At 40.7% G+C, this 17,499-nt stretch overlaps 1 protein-coding gene across 1 annotated transcript; it reads right to left on the bottom strand.

Moving 5' to 3' along the window:
* Window positions 1–6,883: 6,883 nt before the first annotated feature.
* Window positions 6,884–17,295, bottom strand: LOC114556821 (homeodomain-interacting protein kinase 2-like). Its single transcript, XM_028579869.1, has 16 exons — window positions 17,214–17,295; window positions 15,944–16,207; window positions 15,227–15,418; window positions 13,911–14,092; window positions 13,678–13,801; window positions 11,518–11,634; window positions 11,316–11,384; window positions 11,009–11,196; window positions 10,029–10,409; window positions 9,452–9,516; window positions 9,106–9,199; window positions 8,867–9,025; window positions 8,658–8,786; window positions 8,521–8,566; window positions 8,357–8,420; window positions 6,884–7,038 (listed from the first exon to the last, which is right to left on the bottom strand). Exons 1-16 carry the CDS (start codon window positions 17,214–17,216, stop codon window positions 6,884–6,886), a joined length of 2,232 nt encoding a protein of 743 aa, XP_028435670.1. The 5' UTR covers window positions 17,217–17,295.
* Window positions 17,296–17,499: the final 204 nt, after the last annotated feature.

Below are 17,499 nucleotides of genomic sequence, written 5' to 3' on the forward strand. Positions count from 1 at the left end.
CCGGCTTTCACAGCTTTCCTCACGGAGAGACGGTTGCTAGGTGATAGGCAACAAATACAGCATGGTCAGACCCCACACGTAGCTGCCCGTTCTATTCGCCTCGGAAAAATAAATGGACAAAGTTACGTTCGGGGCTACTGGTGTAAACCGGGACATTTTAGCGTCCCGACAGGCTTTTGTCGGGACTCGGGACAAGCAATTAAAAATCGGGACTGTCCCGGTCAAACCGGGAAGTCTGGTCACCCTATGTAAGCAGGAACTTTTTTGTTATCTTGTAGACACAAATTAAATTGATAGATGAATGAGGATTCATTGGCCAGTAGCCTAGCCTTTAACCCTAATATGTGCTTTCAGTTTCTTTTCTGTTTATGGACATGAACTGTGACATTATAGAGGACACATGGAGTAGGGTGACCAGATTTCCCGGAACAAAAACCAGGACACTTTGCGCGTGACTGTAGTGCTCGTGCACGCACACACTTTTTAACATGTGCCAGCCCAAGTTAGACAGGCACAGACAGATTAGACATAATTTTCCCAACAGCACACATAGGCCTACTGCTCACAACATAATGGGGTATCTCAGTTAATAATCATGAATGTTCTTGGTATGTAGCCTACATATGTAAGAAATAATATTAAGAGACATTGAGTGAGTTTCTTGTGGGACCAACCTTATTTTTCAGAATTAAAGCATTGTTTTGGAAAATGCACCCACTGAACTTGTGAAAAACTTTGTGAAAAGGTATTTTCCATTGCATGGCACTAAACTAATTATTTGGAACTGCTGCCACAGGCTTTAACTAAAGTGATGGTAACACTTTACGGTAAGGGTACATGAATTATGAATTCATGCATGAATTAATTCATGATTTGTGCATTACTTCATTCCTTTATATCTTATGAATCATCAGGAATTGACATGAGTTCATAGCCTCTCATTCATGACCTCATGCATGAACACATCAACTAAAGCATTAGGTAAGGTGGGTACATCATTATGCACAAGTTGTCTTCAAATCAGAATTTGCGCAGTGATGACCACATTTTTTTGCAGAAAAATAAATATTCATGATCATGCTTAATAAATCATAATTCATAATGATGTGCCCACGTACTTAATGCTTTAGTTGTGTTGTTCATGTATGAGGTCACGAATGACAGACTGTGAACACATCAATTCCTGATGACTCATGGGATATTAAGGAATGCAGTAACCCATAAATCATTAATTACATAATGCATAATAATATATACATCAATTAATTCATGCCTGAATTCATGATAATTCATGTACCGTAAAGTGTTACTAGTGTTATTCTAACCAACAACACACACACACACACACACACACACACACACACACACACACACACACACACACACACACACACACACACACACACACACACAATCTCATTTAATAGAGCAGATAGCTTCCCTATTGGAAACATTCATTCTGTATACAGTATTTGTTAGAGGATTGAATTTGTTCAAGAATCAATTTGTTGGCTGAAAGCCTACTGTGAAATTGCATACAGGTGTCAGCAAGATTGGCCCATGTGACGAGTAGCGCCTTTAACGGGGGAATGGTCATGTGGTTCCTCTTGTCTGTTCATGTGTTGTTCATGAGTGAAAAGATCTGCTCAACAGGAGCATTTGTGCCTGGTTAAAACCCTTTCACTGTCTTTGGTTAAAACGACACAGATAAGAAGAGGCATTGCAACAATGTTAACAAGTATACATTGTAACGCTGGCTGCACAGATTATGCGATGCAGACCGCTACGATTGTATGATACACACACACACACACACACACACACACACACACACACACACACACACACACACACACACACACACACACACACACACAAAGACACACACACATTGTTAAAATCATACGCTGGACGCTTTATTAGTCTTTCTACATTGGTTTAGTTAATGATTGGGCTATTATAAGACCACGTCGGCTATGTAATCGCTGACAATCGGGACAATTTCATAGTTGTTGGTGTAAACCGGGACATTTTAGCGTCCCGACAGGCTTTTGTTGGAATCGGGACATGCAACTGAAAATCAGGACTGTCCCGGTCAAATCGGGACTGTCCCGGTAAAACAGGGACGTCTGGTCACCCTAACATGGAGGGGTAACATTCTTGCTATTTAGCTTACAGCACAGACAGGGATGAGTGGCCAGTGAGAGTTCCTGTTACTTCTGTGAAGACTTTGAAAAATGTCTACTGTGGATCATTTACTGCATTGCTTTGAAAGTTGTACTTTATTTGAACTGTATGCACACAACTGAGAGACTGTAAACCCAACAGCAAAACAAATGGTGAGATCTAACGTGAGAAGAGACATTGAATAAATGGAATGGCAAAACCTTAGTTTATCAATTTATTTATAATTAGAAGACAGATTTAATATACAAGTCCAATAAAATATATACATTTACTACACAAGAGTAACACCTGAACACAATACCTTCCATTCTGTTCTCTCAACTATCAACTTATCATTAGATGTAGATGATATAGCCTACTACGTGGTAAAAGGTGGGATTAAATGCCATCAAATGCCCAGGCTGGAAACTATCAAGTTATATTCATTTTAAAGTCCTGGTAAAGTGAACTCTGTGATTTCTTACTGAACACGTTATACATGTTAGAAAATACGTTGAAAACATGTGAAAAGACTGTAAACTGTTTAGTTCTGAATTGTGGAGTTAGACAGTTCAACTATTATTCACTATTTTGTGTCCATGATTTTTTTGGGTTGGCGTGAAATTATGATTCCCTTACACACTGGAGTCATCTTTAACACAACCCCTCCCCTACTGTATAAAAGGATGTTACTACTAACGTTAGCGTGCATAGCATCAGCGTCTTTTCGTTCACTCCCTATGTGAGTGGCAAGTTCGTTACGTTCCACAAGCTCTCTTAGCTTTTTTCAGTCTACTAAATACACGACTAAATCCCACAGTCATATAAACACAAGCAAAATAGCCACTAATGTAAGTTTCATTCTTTTAGCTTGAATCAGCTACCACGCCCGCAGTTAAAGGTTAAAAAAGCACATACATAGATTCTCTGCATTTAACCTGTCCTATACATGTTATCCTAGCGCAGAACCCGGGGACCAACTCTGGTTCTAACTAATACACGTTTTTGGTGGTGGGAGGAAACTAGTAACCTGACTCCGCCAGATGGATTGCTTCGCATTTGCTCGGCATATCCATCTGGGAACTTTCCATTGGAGAACTTTTGGGAAGGGGCGGAAATACTGGTTAGCTGATTGGATGAACCATCTGTCTATCACCTATGTTGGTGATAGATGGGCCAAATCAACCAATCAGATCCACGAAGCGTATGAAAATACAACCACAAGCCCCCAAAGCATAGCTCGTTAGCTCAGCATGCAAACAACATGTCGGTAAAGGATATTTGCCGTTTGTGTAACAAGAATTTAGGAATAAAAGTCACCATTTCAGGTTCCCGGACCATATTCCAAAAGAAGGATCCAAGAGAAAAAAGCATTAGCGAGCGGCTAACAGAATTAGGGCTACCTCTGTCTGAAAATACTGGTTAGCTGATTGGATAAACCATCTGTCTATCACCACCTAAACCCACCTCAAAACCAACGCTGATTGGCCCGGTCGTTTGACGAACGGCTCCAAATTTTCTCTACCTCAAGATGCCAGACTGATCTGCGAGTGGAGAACTGGAGCTCGCCAGATCAGGACGGTCTCACGAGGCTAGGAAACCAGAGCACCCGGAGAAAACCCACGTGAACATGGGGAAAACATGCCAACCTTCTACACAGAAAGGCCCTTCCTGGGGATCGTAACCACTCAGCAGATGCCTACTTCTCACTGCTGTCGGTGTGTGCTTCTGTCTGTCGCCGTAAAGCAGCACTCTTTTTCGGAGCAGAACCCATCAGCTTAGTGTACTTTTTTTCATAATTTCACAGCGGTGTACTTTAATGACCTACCCCTACAATTTAAGACGATCAACTTCAAATATCTTCTACAGACCTTAGCGATGAAAAGATATTAAAAGTTAGAATTTTTTGTCGAAAAAAAACCGCCGTGGCTTGGCAGCCATTTTTGGTGGAGCACCCGGAGGAAACCCCTGCGAACACGGGGAAAACATGCAAACCTTCCACACAGAAAGGCCCTTTGAGAAAGGCCTTTTACAAAACTCTCATTCAAAACAGATTTAAGCCGATCGACTTCAAATTTCTTCTACAGACCTTAACAATGAAGACATATTAAAAGCTTTGGTTTACTTCAAAAGAAGCTGCTGTGGCGTGGCAGCCATTTTGCGTGTTTCACCAAACAGGAAGTTGTTTCGAATGTACATTGTCCAATCTGCCCAAGATTTGTCAGGCTTGATAAGAGTCCTGGCCTGAAGACATCTACATACCAATAGGCCTTTTTCATGGCAGACATCTGGACATGTCATAGTAGGAAAAGCATAGGTGTATTCAAAACCATTAATGATGGCTGCATTCCACTTAGGAGAGGTCCTGGTATTGTGCATACTGACTCACTGAAATAGCTTACTGGGACACTTGATCGAATTGAGCCATCATTAAGGTTATCAATTTCAGCTGTGCTTTTCCTACTATGACGAGTCAAAATGTCTGCTGTGAAAAAGGTCCATATTGACTTATCTCCAGTGCCTGGTGCTTACGGCAGTTTAATTAAACGTCGGGAAACAGACTATATCTGACCCAGCACCGAGTCAGAGGCGGATACAGCCAGCGGTCATCCAGCGGTAGCTACATCTCCGTAGCGCTACCGCTGTATGTGCCGAAAATCTCCTCCCTGCCGAATTTTTCCCCCTTCGCGTTTAGCTGTCTTTACGGTTAGCTAAATTAACCCGACAAAAGGTGGGTTAAGCACCAAAACGAAAAGTTAAGATTACTGAAAAAGATAATTCCGGGCAGCTGGGAGATGTTCTGCTGCTGCACAACAGGCATCGACCGTCCTGGCTCGCTATCGCTGAGATTTCCCCGACAATAAACCTAACGTGAATAAACTTGAATGGGTAAACTCGTCTGTGAACTGATGCATTCTAACCGGCAGTGAAGGTGTTTAACACTAAAAACTCCCATAATTCCACGCAACTTCCCAACATCATCAAAAGTCCAGTTTTACCGTCCATTGTTTTGGTTGAGAGACCCCTAGCGGCAGAAAGTTACATATTGTACGTTTAAGGAAAAGATCGTGGGTGGGCTTATAAAAGGTACCGTATAAAAGATGCCGTTAAACGCAGGACAAGAACGAGACATTTGGGTTTAGGAAAAGACGAACGGGACGAGAATGGCACGGTTGGGTTTAGGAAACGTGACACGCGGGACACGAACCCCGGTCTCCTGGGTGAAAGTCCTGTGTTGTTTGACCCATCCACCACCCCAACCAACCTCCCCATGGGGAAATTCGAACTTTCATACTACTGCCACCGTTGTCGCTCTTAACACTACGTCATCTTTAAGCGCTGCCCGGTGCGTTCTACACACACGCTGAAGGGTGCTTTTTGGGTCGTATCTGACGCTGCCAGCCACTGCCCAAGCATCAGTATTTTACGAGTTTGGAGTTAGAACGGGTTGGAGCAACATAATGTGGGACTCTTGCGCCCCCTCAGTGACGGACTGGCCATCTGGAATTCGGGCAAATGCCAGAAGGGCTGCCCCCCTATCGACCCTATGGGCCATTACTGATAATATTTCTTTGGTTAATTTTGATGTTATTTTATGCATAAAGCCACAATTATTCAAGATTGTACTGCAGCAAAGTGCGTGGAAAGATACACTCGAAAGGCAGAGTTACTAATTTCCAAGCTAGGTTATTAACAAAAATAGGGCGCTGCAAATGCCAGGGCCGTTTTTTTTTATTCCAGTCCGTCACTGCGCCCCCTTATAATTTAGCCACGCCTCCTTTAATAACTAATGAACTGCCTTCTAAGGTCTAATATGTTAAATCTACTGACCACCTTAAGACCCATGGTGATCGATGTTTTGAGTCAGTAGCACAGAGACTTTGGAACGCTACGCCTCCTCCCTTACCGTTTGCTGTTTCTGTGGACTCAGTTAGAGACCTATCTTTTTAAACAAGCTTTTGGTTAACCTGTCTGCACTTTATTTATTTTTTATGTATTATATGTGTACTGTATTTTAATATGTATCATATTGTATGTTCTATGCAAAGCACTTTGGGATTTTTTTCCTTGAAAAGTGCTATATAAATAAATTTTACTTACTTATTAACTGACGACCCATTTTTCTTAGACTGTTATGTAAGGCATTGTTGCACTCAGCAGAGTTCCCTGCCCCCTTTTCTTAAATCATTCCCCTCTCATAACTAATAAATCATTTGTCTTAGACTCTTCTGGGAGGCATCATTGCACTCAGCAGAGAGTTCTTTTATCTTTACAGTCTGCCCCGTCCTATATACTTTAGCCACACTCCCGCTCATGCTGTAACTCATGGACCATTTTCCATGGACTCTTCTGGGATGCATCACTGCACTCAGCGGAGTTCCTTTTTATATTTTTTATAATTATTTTTGCTTTACCAGGACTCGAAGCCCAAGTAATGACGACACCTCCCTCAAGCGTGCAAGAAAAAAACACCCAAACGAACCCTTTAACGTCAAAGGCTGGAAGAAACCTCGGCAAGGATTGCACAAGAGGGAACTCCCTCCCAGAGATAGTTTAATGTCTTACGGGCTGCATAACAAACATATCTAGTGCTGTTAATTAAATCTAGAAACATGTAGGAGAGAAGGAGTGCTCTTTAAAAGTAACTACCAGTATAACAGCAAAATATTATACTGGGTGTTTTAATCTTCCACCTGTACAGGCGTTACTGATAAACCTACAAACCTCCTGATGTTCTGATGTCCCCCTGGGCCGTGGAACTGCTGTCCTCAAACATCGTCTCTCTGGCTCTGCTGTCCTCCGCCGTCTTTCGCGGTCCTTCATCACTCTGGCTCCGTTGTGCGTTGCTGAGCTCACATCCATGGCTTGGTGCTGTCAAGCAATGACAAAAATATTGAAACGTGAACATTTTTAATGGGAACCCCAGTGAGTTAGTTATGTTTTGTTATCCACTTCTGTTGCGTTTTGTGTCTGAGTCTGATTATGGTTTAAAAGGGGACATATTAGGCTCATTTCAGGTTCAAACTTGTTTTTCGGGGGTTTCTACTAGAACATGTTTACATGATTAAAGCTATAGTGCATATTTTCTGTCGCCCCCATGAGGAATTCTAACACTGTTGGAGCGTCCACATGATACAAGCCTTCCGTGATCGCGCATGCACCCCCACCCCTCCTCCACGTAGTTGCTAGTAGCCAAAGACGACACGGAGGATTAAAAAAACATGATGGACTCTTCAGAAGAGGTAATTATCTTCACTTGAGCTTCTGCACGGGAAAGTCACCGGACAACACAATCTTCTGAACACAGCCATACTGAGAAATCCAGAGAGTGTTGTGTGGCGCTGATAGTCTTAATTAGCTTTGTGGCAACTCATTTGGCAATGGCTTGAATGTAACAGACGTTTATTAATATCAAAAAGTTAAACACTAAAGCTTTAAAAGGCACATTTTTTTTTTTTTTTTTTTTTAATAGTATAGTTGTGACATCACAACTGTACTGTAGTCCTGACGGCTCGTTTAAAGGCACAGTTTCTGAATACGGGCTTTGTGCATTTCTCTGTGAATTGACCGATACTTTCAGTATTTATATAGCACCTTGACCTGCTGACCAAAGCAAGTTTCACCTTTTACAATATGGGATCTTCAAGCTACTAGCCAGCAAAATCTCACATGTCATATTACCAACCATGTCCTCTATTTTAAACTACAACCTGCCCCGTTTAGCTACATGATGAGATTACACTATAGGTGGACAGCAGCTACCAGTGGTGTTTGGTACCGTCTTTTTTTAGGATTGAAGGGCATGGGTAACCACAGCGGGGGAGCTGCACCCTGCTGCTGCCAATTAAAAATGCAGAACATCCAGACCAGGTGCAGTAATTTCCATATTGCAACCCAATAGCAATTAGACCTCCCATGTCCATTAAATGCCAACTTCATTCAAACCTATCTCAAGTTTGTAATGCCAGCTCTTTGATAAAATGTTAATCTTCGATACGTATCAGACCTAAAGACACTTCATTTTAAAATCAGCTGATGCTTAGGGTGAGTTGGCATCATGATGATCCTACCTTTACGTGCATGTGCACCCTCATCCAGGTTCATCATCACAGATCAAACGTTTAAATCTCTCGAATGCTACTGTAAAAGTAATTCAGCCAAAACAGGGAAGTGACATGATAACACCTACTTTTTGTCACTCTCTGGACTTCTGGCCTCGCTGGATAAAGCCTGGTTACAGTTGTGGCGCTTATCTGTGGGGAAAAAGGTTTTAAAGTTTCACCAAAACTACCCACAAATGTGTCATTTGTGTAACTGAGACTCATTGAATCTGTGTCAATCGTTTGTCTCCACCTCATTCAGGCTCATCGTCCTCCTCTTTCTTTCTGGAGAGCCACTTCTGCATTTAAACCAAATGTTGTTTCAAACTCTAGAATCTTAACAGTACATTTTATATATATATATATACATGCAAGTTAAATTACACCTACCTGTACCCACTGTTCGAAGCAACAAAAGTGTCCCACAACCTTTTCCTTTGCGGCTTAATTTTGGCCTCACTGGACAGAGTTTCTCTGATCTTCATCTTCTTCCTTTCTGGCGAGTTTCTGTCTGGAGCTCTGCATGGATGAAATGCATTTGAATATCTTGAATTTCAACAGTGAAATTCTTGTGTACAAGCAAGTTCAATAACACCTACCTTAACCCACTGTGTGAGGCTACAAAAGTGGCCCGTGTCCTTTTCCTTTGCGGTTTAATTTTGGCCTCACTGGACAAAGTTATAATTGAGGCCTCTTTTGAGTCATTTAGCAGGCTCATCTTCACCTTCTTTCTCTGTGGCGAGTCCTTGTCTGGAGCTCTGCATGGATGAAATGGGTTTAAAACTTTTGAATTTTAACAGTAAAATTCCTATGTACAAGCACGTTAAATAACACCTACCTTAAGCCACTGTTTGAGGCTACAACAGTGTCCCATGTCCTTTTCCTCTGAAGCTTAGCTTTGGCCGTGCTGGATGAAGCCTCAGCTGGAACCTCTTTTAAAAAAAATACATGATGTTTCAATGCTTATAAAGTTAAAGGAAAGCAATGTTTCATTCTAACCAAAAAAATACTGCTGACTGCTGAGTTTCACCCCCTGCTTTCTCCTGTCAAACATTACCTCTTGAATTGATTTAAAATATACACTGCAGGCTGTTACACCAGCCGTGTGTAAGTTCAAACATTTATTACGCATAATTATTGATGTACAGTTGATCCCAAGTGTGAGCTGCTGTAGTTGAGCCTACCTGCTTGTTTCTTGATGAAATCTGTCTTAATCCTCTTGCTCTCTGTCAGGGCGCTTTCCAGGCTTCTGCATAGACCACATACTGTTTGTATCTCTTCCATTTTAACAGCAAAATATCATATAATCAGTGCCTGAAATGGGCCAGTACTCACTACTAAGTACCGGCACTTCTGATTTCTGTCCACATAAGTACCCTTACTTCTAATTGTTATTAACAGTATTATGAATAGGCTGATATTTATACCAAAATAGGCTATATATCATGATTTCTTGGGGGAAAACCAAGGAATTTTATTTAAAATCATACATTCAGCACCCCATATAACCCAAATGGAATGATCCTTTGTTTCACAACCACTTTTTTAGACGCTGCACGATTTGACGGCAGTATAGATTCCTTAGAGCGAATTGTTATTAGTCGACTATTCAGGGTCACCCTATGATATATACGTATGAATACTAAAATATCTAAGACACATGCGATAATCATGTCATGGAACTGCCAAATTAGGGTACTGGCACCATATATATGGTAAATATATTGTAAAATCAGTAAAGGAAAGTTATACATCACTTACATGTCACCACTTTGTAAGGCTTCAAAAGAGTCGCTCTTCATTTTCCTCACAGGACTAACTTCACCTTTGTAGATTTGAGCCTCAGAGGTGGAGGGCAGCGCTGTCATTTCCTCCTCAGCAGAGAAGCTGAGTTGCTGTGGTTGTGATAGGCTCTGGTCCTGGATGGAGAGGCTGCTGGAGACGGCCGATGCTATCCTCAGTACGAAGGGATGCTCTTGGCGACGGTTCCAGACAGGAGTGACCTGGCCGGGGATGTTGTGCTGGTCCAGGCTGGCGGTGCTGGTGGAGGCCTGCGGGTTCAGCCACGGCTGCTGATCCATGTCATGAGGGTTCACACTCTGATCCAGACAGACTTCCATCATTTCACAGCCTAATTTCACGCTGGAAAAAATAAATAAAAATCAATCGTTAAATCAGAACGAGAAAAGGATTTATTGCCAAATAAGTAACACTTAGGAAGCCTTGGTGGATGATGCATACATAAACATTAACACATTAATTGGATAATTACAGAGGTTCTAAGATATGGAATTATTTCCCTCCCAGCCTACAGAAACTTTCTCCTTCATCATAAAAAAAAAAAATGTGTGGAACATATTTTATTTTATCAATAGCCTAACATGTTTCTTGATTTGTTTTGGGGGTTTTTATGATTACTTTTCTCTCTTTCTTTGCATGTCTTTTATACTTAATGACTTGTAAATGTATCATTGTTGTTTTTTACATGTGCTAAATAAATAAACCAAAAATCAAAAAAAAGGAAAGAATTAAAAAAGCAAATATGTAAAATATGACTGTTTTAAAGAATAAGAAAAAATAAAAGAATAAAGGGTTGAATAGTTTAGTGCACGATGTGTAAAAATGTCGAGGGATGTGCAAAAGATCAGGACACATAGCATGTGCAATGGACGACAAATCAACATCCAGCCATCCTCACCGGCACAGAGGTTCCAAACTGATTTGTTTTATTGTAGACTTACTAAAAGCTGTTGGGGTAGCTGTTAGCCAGGTCGCACATGGTGATGAATGGATCCTCCAGAAGTTGGCCGGGTGTTATCCGTTGACCGATGTCCAGATGAAGCATCTTCTTGAGCAAATCCACAAAGTTCTCCTGGTCTTTGCTTTCTGCCATGGTGTCTTCGTTTGACAGATGGCAGGCTGGTCTAATCTGAATCAGAATAAAGCACAAAAGTTGGTAAAATCTCTATTAATCTTTGTGGCTCATAGTTATTGATTTTTTGCAAATGTTCTCATTGAAACTTTGATTTTCCTAATGGGACTTCCTACATTCTTCAGGTCATTCAGGGAGTTGAAATGGCTCTCGCTGCGGGTGACTTGTCCGTATTCAAATGGCGTCTAAAGACAAATAATATTTGTTTAGCTAATCTGTCCCAAACACTACGTGGCACATGGAAAGACAAGGATACTGATGGAAAGAAAGGGATAAAAAAGTAAGACATTCTAGGTGAAAGCCACTGATTGGTTGTACCTTTAATCTCCAGCTACGTCTACGGCCCCGGTTTCTACGGAAAAAGCACCAGGTTTTGATGCCGTTGTTTAGAAGTTCGTGTGGCAGCTGACCCTGAGTCTGCACCATATGCTGGAGCTGTTGACACAACACAGTCACAAAGTCAGTTACACTTGGTACATATAACAATATTAAGATTTAGTTTCATATCATCAAATTGATGCAGAAAAGCTCACGTCGTATGCCTAAATCAAAGAACAATTTTTCACATTTTGGGAAATACACAATACACTTAAAGTGCTCATATTATGCTCATTTCAAGGTTCATAATTGTATTTAGAGATTGTACCAAAATAGATTTACATGGTTTCATTTTCAAAAAACACAATTTTTTGTTGCACTGCACATTGCTGCAGCTCCTCTTTTCACCCTGTGTGTTGAGCTCTCTGTTTTAGCTACAGAGTGAGGCATCGCACTTCTGTTCCATCTTTGTTGGGAGTCGCACATGCGCAGTAGCTAGGTAAGGACTACTAGCCATTAAGAAGCAGAGTATGAGGGCGTGCCACGCTAGCAGCTGGACACAGCAACGCCTTAGACTTCAATGGAGACCAGTGAAGTGAATTAGAAGCACTTTTCCGGTGAGCGCTGAGTGTTACTGCACAGCCTCCAACTGAGAGAGACGACGTAGATGTGACATGAGCAACCTGTCTGAAAGTTGAAAGTCTTTTGGTAGCTGTTCCAAGAGAAATCTCTATCATTCCCAATCTAGCGAGCGTAGGTATATGTAAGGAGATAACATGGGCACAGGCTAAGTATTGCTAACTAAAATGCTAGTTAACATTAGTAATCAAACTTAAACAGCTACTGTAAGTCGAAACTGCCTGCAAGCTTCTTCTGTACTATACGGTAATTCTTCTACTGTGCGACAGAAAGTCATTTGGTTATGACACAATCGTTAGCCTATTTTTACAAAAGCTGCTGCTACGGAGCCATGACGTGAGATACAAGGTAATGGAACCTTTTATACATTGTCGTGTTTCTTTAGAAATAAACAATGGACAAATAGAGTCTTTTAACGCTTCAGATGTAAAGTTATTCGCTGTCAAAGTGACGCCAAAATGAATGGGAGTCAATAGAATGCTAACAGCGGGTGTTGTTAGCCTAAGAGTCTCCCCATAGGAATCAGAATCAGAAAGGGTTTTATTGCCAAGTAGCCTACATTTTCTAACACATACAAGGAATTTGTTTTGGTGTTGTTGGTGCACGTCACACATTCTCTAAATGGAATATTAAACAATATAAGTCTAAGTATATGTACACAGTATGTATTCAATTAAAAATAAAAATAGAAATAAAAAGAGCATTACAGCAGAGAGAGTACAGTGGCATGAAGAGCCAGGGGTGGAGTGTGGAGAGAGTCAGGGTGATTTCCGGGCCTTGTTAATAAGGCTAGTGGCAGATGGGAAAAAACTGTTCATGTGGCGTGAGGTTTTGGTCCTGATGGACCTCAGCCTCCTGCCAGATGGGAGTGATTTACAGAGTTTGTGGCCGGGGTGGGAGGGATCGGCCACAATTTTTTCAGCACGCTTCAGAGTCCTTCAGGAGGTACGCTTTCTGGATGCTCGCTTACACCCTTGATTATAACGTGTGTTACAAAGTGACAAATTTTTCACGGAAGTAAAGGCTGGACTACAATAGAGCTGTTTGGAGCAGTTTGTGAACAGTGTTTTCTGTTGGAGATGGTAAGTCCCTTTAGGGTGAACTTTGGGCTTTTTCACTTTGTAAACCTATAACGTGCACAAAAAAGAAATATAACACAATAAAGTAAAGAAGCCAAAAATCATAATATGAGCACTTTAAATGAAAAGATTGTTAGCCATTTCCCGCTGCTTTCAGTCATTATGCTAAACTAAACTAATCTAGCTCCATAATTAAAGCACAGACGAAGGTAATATCAGCTTGACCACCCAACCACGCTCGGTTTACTATTTATATATGTATGTATTTAAATTGATCTTGTGTGATTACTGTTGTCACTGCTGCAAAACCAATAGCCCAAATAAAGTTATACTTGACTTGACTTGAGAGTGGTGCCAAAATGTTTTTTTAAAGATAGGCTTACTGTTCATAACCAAAAAGTGTTAGTATGTTTTTTTGCTGAGTTTTAAGTGTAACACTGACCATGTCGTAGTCGCAGTCGCCGGGGTACAGCACATAGCCCAGGAACAGCTCCGCAGCAACGCAGCCCAAAGACCACATGTCAATGGCTGTTGTGAAGGGAAATCCCAGGATGGCCTCTGGAGACCTAAGAAAACAAATGCAAATACGTTGTTTTAGTTTTGTATTTTGGCTGCTTTGTTAGAAAAATAAAATCTGAAGCTGGAGCTATGCCTTGTTGTCAACTTGTAAAATACCTGTAATAGCGTGGCTGCATGTATGAGCCCGATTCGATCTGAGAGACATGACGGGCCAAGCCAAAGTCAATAATCTTAATCTTGAATGGCTTGTTTACACGGTCCACGAACATGATGTTGTCTGGTTTGAGATCTGTATGTACAACTCCAAGGCTCCTCAGGAGTTGCAGAGCTGTGGCTATCTGAAAGTCATGAGGAAATCATAAGGGCAATCATTGAACTTCCGATCAGTTGATATTTGCTGATTGAGCGCTGTAAGTTCTGAGCTCAGTGTCATTTCAGACCAAATTACTGATTTACAGTCAGAAGTTCAACAGAAATAGAAATGGCTCATAATTTAATGCAGTGGAATACATTTAAGTACAATAGTATGGATCTTTTTGTCCACCCAGTAGACTATTTTGTCTAGGGAATATGAACAACAAAAAATGCGCTCAAATATCACTGTAATGACAAATTCCCAACAATTGACTGTACGCTGAACCCGCTAAAGAAGGTTGTCCAGTCACATGGTAGCAGCCTTAGCTCCATCAATCATCAACTGGTCAGAACTTTGTGCCTGGCTTCCGTCTTTTAGCACAATATGTGCCACCAAGTGCATATTTCAGATACATTTTACCAGGGCTGCCCCCTCTTAGTCGATTAGTCGACTAATCCGTCGTTTTGGTCTTAGTCGACTAAGATTTCTTTAGACGATTAGTCATTTTTTATGCTTTTTTTACGCTGAATGATTTATTTCCAAGAAACTAAAGAGCGAATCTCTGGTAAACACAAGATTTAAAGTTGTGTTTTTGCATGATTATCTGTGGAAAAACTCAGTTTAACAGATGGTATATATTGCACTTTTTTAGTCTTAACAGCCACTTAAAGTGCACAAATCCGTCAATTAAATCAACTAATCGATTAGTCGACAAAATCCTATGAGTGTTAATAGTCGACTAAGAATTTATTTAGTCAAGGACAGCCCTGACTTTTACAGGGTTCTCATTTTAAAACCAATCAGGAGAAGGTGTTTACAACCAACAGCTGATAAAACTTGCTTGAGACAATTGTCATTTTAGCCAACAAAATTCATGGTCGCTGGCTGAAATGAGAAGGCTACTTTTGCCCAACTCTGACTGAAATCAAGGTCCCATTTATTAAAAACATAACTAAGTAGTTCTTGTAGTTTTGTCACCGTCATTGTAAACTGCATCATGCAAGAATGGAAAGTTTGTCAGGCACAGCAACAGTAACGGGACTGGGTGAATGTTCAGTGGTTCCTGAATGTGTCCACCTCCTGTTTGCCTTTTACATAAACCTCTTGCAGTACATACCTGGTGAAGGATTGGCCGGATTTCTTTTACAGAGAGAAAGTGTAAAGGTGTCTTTTCCAAGAAATCCCACAGATTCATGTCCAGCATTTCAAACTCAAGACAAACGTACTCTCCGTCGATAAAAGAGTCCATGAATCTGATAAAGTTGAATTTGTCTGGGTCGAAAGCTTGCAGTTGTTGAAGGATGGCCACCTGGGGAACACATGAGATGTTAGATTTAAGTAGAACGGTTTAAAGTGCATTCAAAGCATACATGAAGCCTATGATACCATTGGTGAATTTAGACCATTTTTAGGGGGGCTCAAGCTGAGGCTACGCTCCAATCTGTCAGGAGTGAGGTTGTGAAGTTTAACGTTGGTAGTCCCCAGAGAAGAAGTTGGTCATTTCATTGGCGCAGATTAGAACCCAAATTGAAATGTAAGCAACTCAAATTGCTGAATGTTAGAACATTGTGTCAAACTGGTCGTTATTACTGTGACTTATAAAGTGTCAGGTTCAGTTCCATCATGGTGTTAATAGTGTCAAAAAACGTTAGCTGACGTTGTTGTCCAGGAGCTAGCTCAAAGATTATCGCTAATGAAATTACTGATTTAGCGGGGTGGGGGTTAACACTTTTGCATGGCACTGTATCCGTGTCACATTGTAATTAGGGGCTGAGCCCCCCCTAATGGTCGGATCCTAGAATCGCCCGTTTGATACACATCACTTCTGTTCTACCTCGTTCTGTACATCAGCTGCTGAGTTGTTGTCGTTCATTATCTTCACAGCCACCGTTTCCTGAGTGGCTGACTTTACGCACTTGACGACTTCTCCAAAGGTGCCCTCCCCCAAAAGAGACTGAATCAAGTAATCAGAGAAGGGGGAGGAGAGGATGCTTTGGGTGACCTTGGCGGCCTCTCCTGCAGAGGAGGAAGGGGATGAAGTCTCCTCATCTTCAGTAGAATCTGTAGAATACCGAGCTTGGTCTCGGTAATTTGAAGACTAGAGGAGAAGGAAGGAGTGATGGACACAACTTGACGTCGCGTTTAGCCTCAAATAATAGAACACCAGCAATAGTAGTGTAATGAGTTTGCATGCACGGATAATAACAGGCATGCTGAGTGAAATAACAAGTGAATTGTGAAGGATTTATATGGTGGCTGATTGAAAAGCTCACGTAAATACTGTACATTGTGAGAACTACACAAAAGTTAAATCAAACAAATGTCATCAGAAATCTTCAAATTAAGATGCTTTCTGCTTTTCTTTATCACATTTGTTTGTAAAGCAACTGTTTAATGCCATTTTACTGTCAGAAACTGCAGAGTGAAATAACATGTGAATTGTGAGATTGCTAATTGAAAATTAAAATTGAAAAGTACATCATTTTTTCCTACGTTTGTGTAAGACTTAGGTACATGTATTTGACAGGGGGTTTAGGGGTCCTCCCTAAAGAAAATGTTAAGTTTTTTTATTCATAAGAAAAATACAAGTTCACATCATTTGGCACCTTTTCTAAGACAAAACTTGGTTAAGTAGTCCACTGGGGACAACAACAACAACAACCATTATATCGAAGAAAAGTAATAAGTAGTTAACGTTAGTTTTGATGCACACATTGATTTGACATTTATTCAGCTTAAAAAATACATTTTGAGAAGTACACAAAAGTCAAAATCAATCAAGTCATTTAACATCTTCAAATTAAGATGTTTTCTGCTTGTTTTGTGATCACATATGTTTGTAAAGCAACTCTTCAAATGCCATTTTACATATTTTCTGATCAGACTCAATACATTATAACATGAACAGACTAAATACATAATAAACTGAAAATGAGGTGCACGATGGGGTGCAGCTATCTAATCTTATCCTGCTTATCTCGTAAACTTAAATAGATCTGCTTTTAGTAAAGATAAGCAGATCAGTGGACTCTACACTTGCACCCAGCCTTGGAAGGAAACTCATGACTTATTAACGCTAAAACAAACTCATTTAAACAACTTACCATGTTGTCAATTGTGATGTTTTTCCATGTGTTTTTCTGGCTGAAATGTTGAAGTTGATCCTGAAGTTGTGTACCCTACTCGAACAAAGCTACAGTTGAAATGGTAAACAGAACTAAGTAATGGCTCTTCTGCAGTCAGTTCTTTGTGAGACAGGTTGATTCTAGAAGCTCCTACGAATTCTCTGCATTCTGCAGGCAGAGCCTTACTTTAGAATCAAACATAATAAGAAAAACAGGTGTCTGAAATATTGCTGTTTTTTTTTAAATGACCTGACTGCAGCAACCA

This window comes from Perca flavescens, chromosome 6, assembly GCF_004354835.1.
Source record: "Perca flavescens isolate YP-PL-M2 chromosome 6, PFLA_1.0, whole genome shotgun sequence".
Taxonomy (NCBI): domain Eukaryota; kingdom Metazoa; phylum Chordata; class Actinopteri; order Perciformes; family Percidae; genus Perca; species Perca flavescens.

Coding starts and splice junctions, on each gene's coding strand:
- LOC114556821 (XM_028579869.1), bottom strand. Junction 11,385..11,517: donor GACGTAGCTGGAGATTAAAG/GTACAACCAATC, acceptor ATTTGTCTTTAG/ACGCCATTTGAATACGGACA. Junction 11,197..11,315: donor CCCTGAATGACCTGAAGAAT/GTAGGAAGTCCC, acceptor ATTCTGATTCAG/ATTAGACCAGCCTGCCATCT.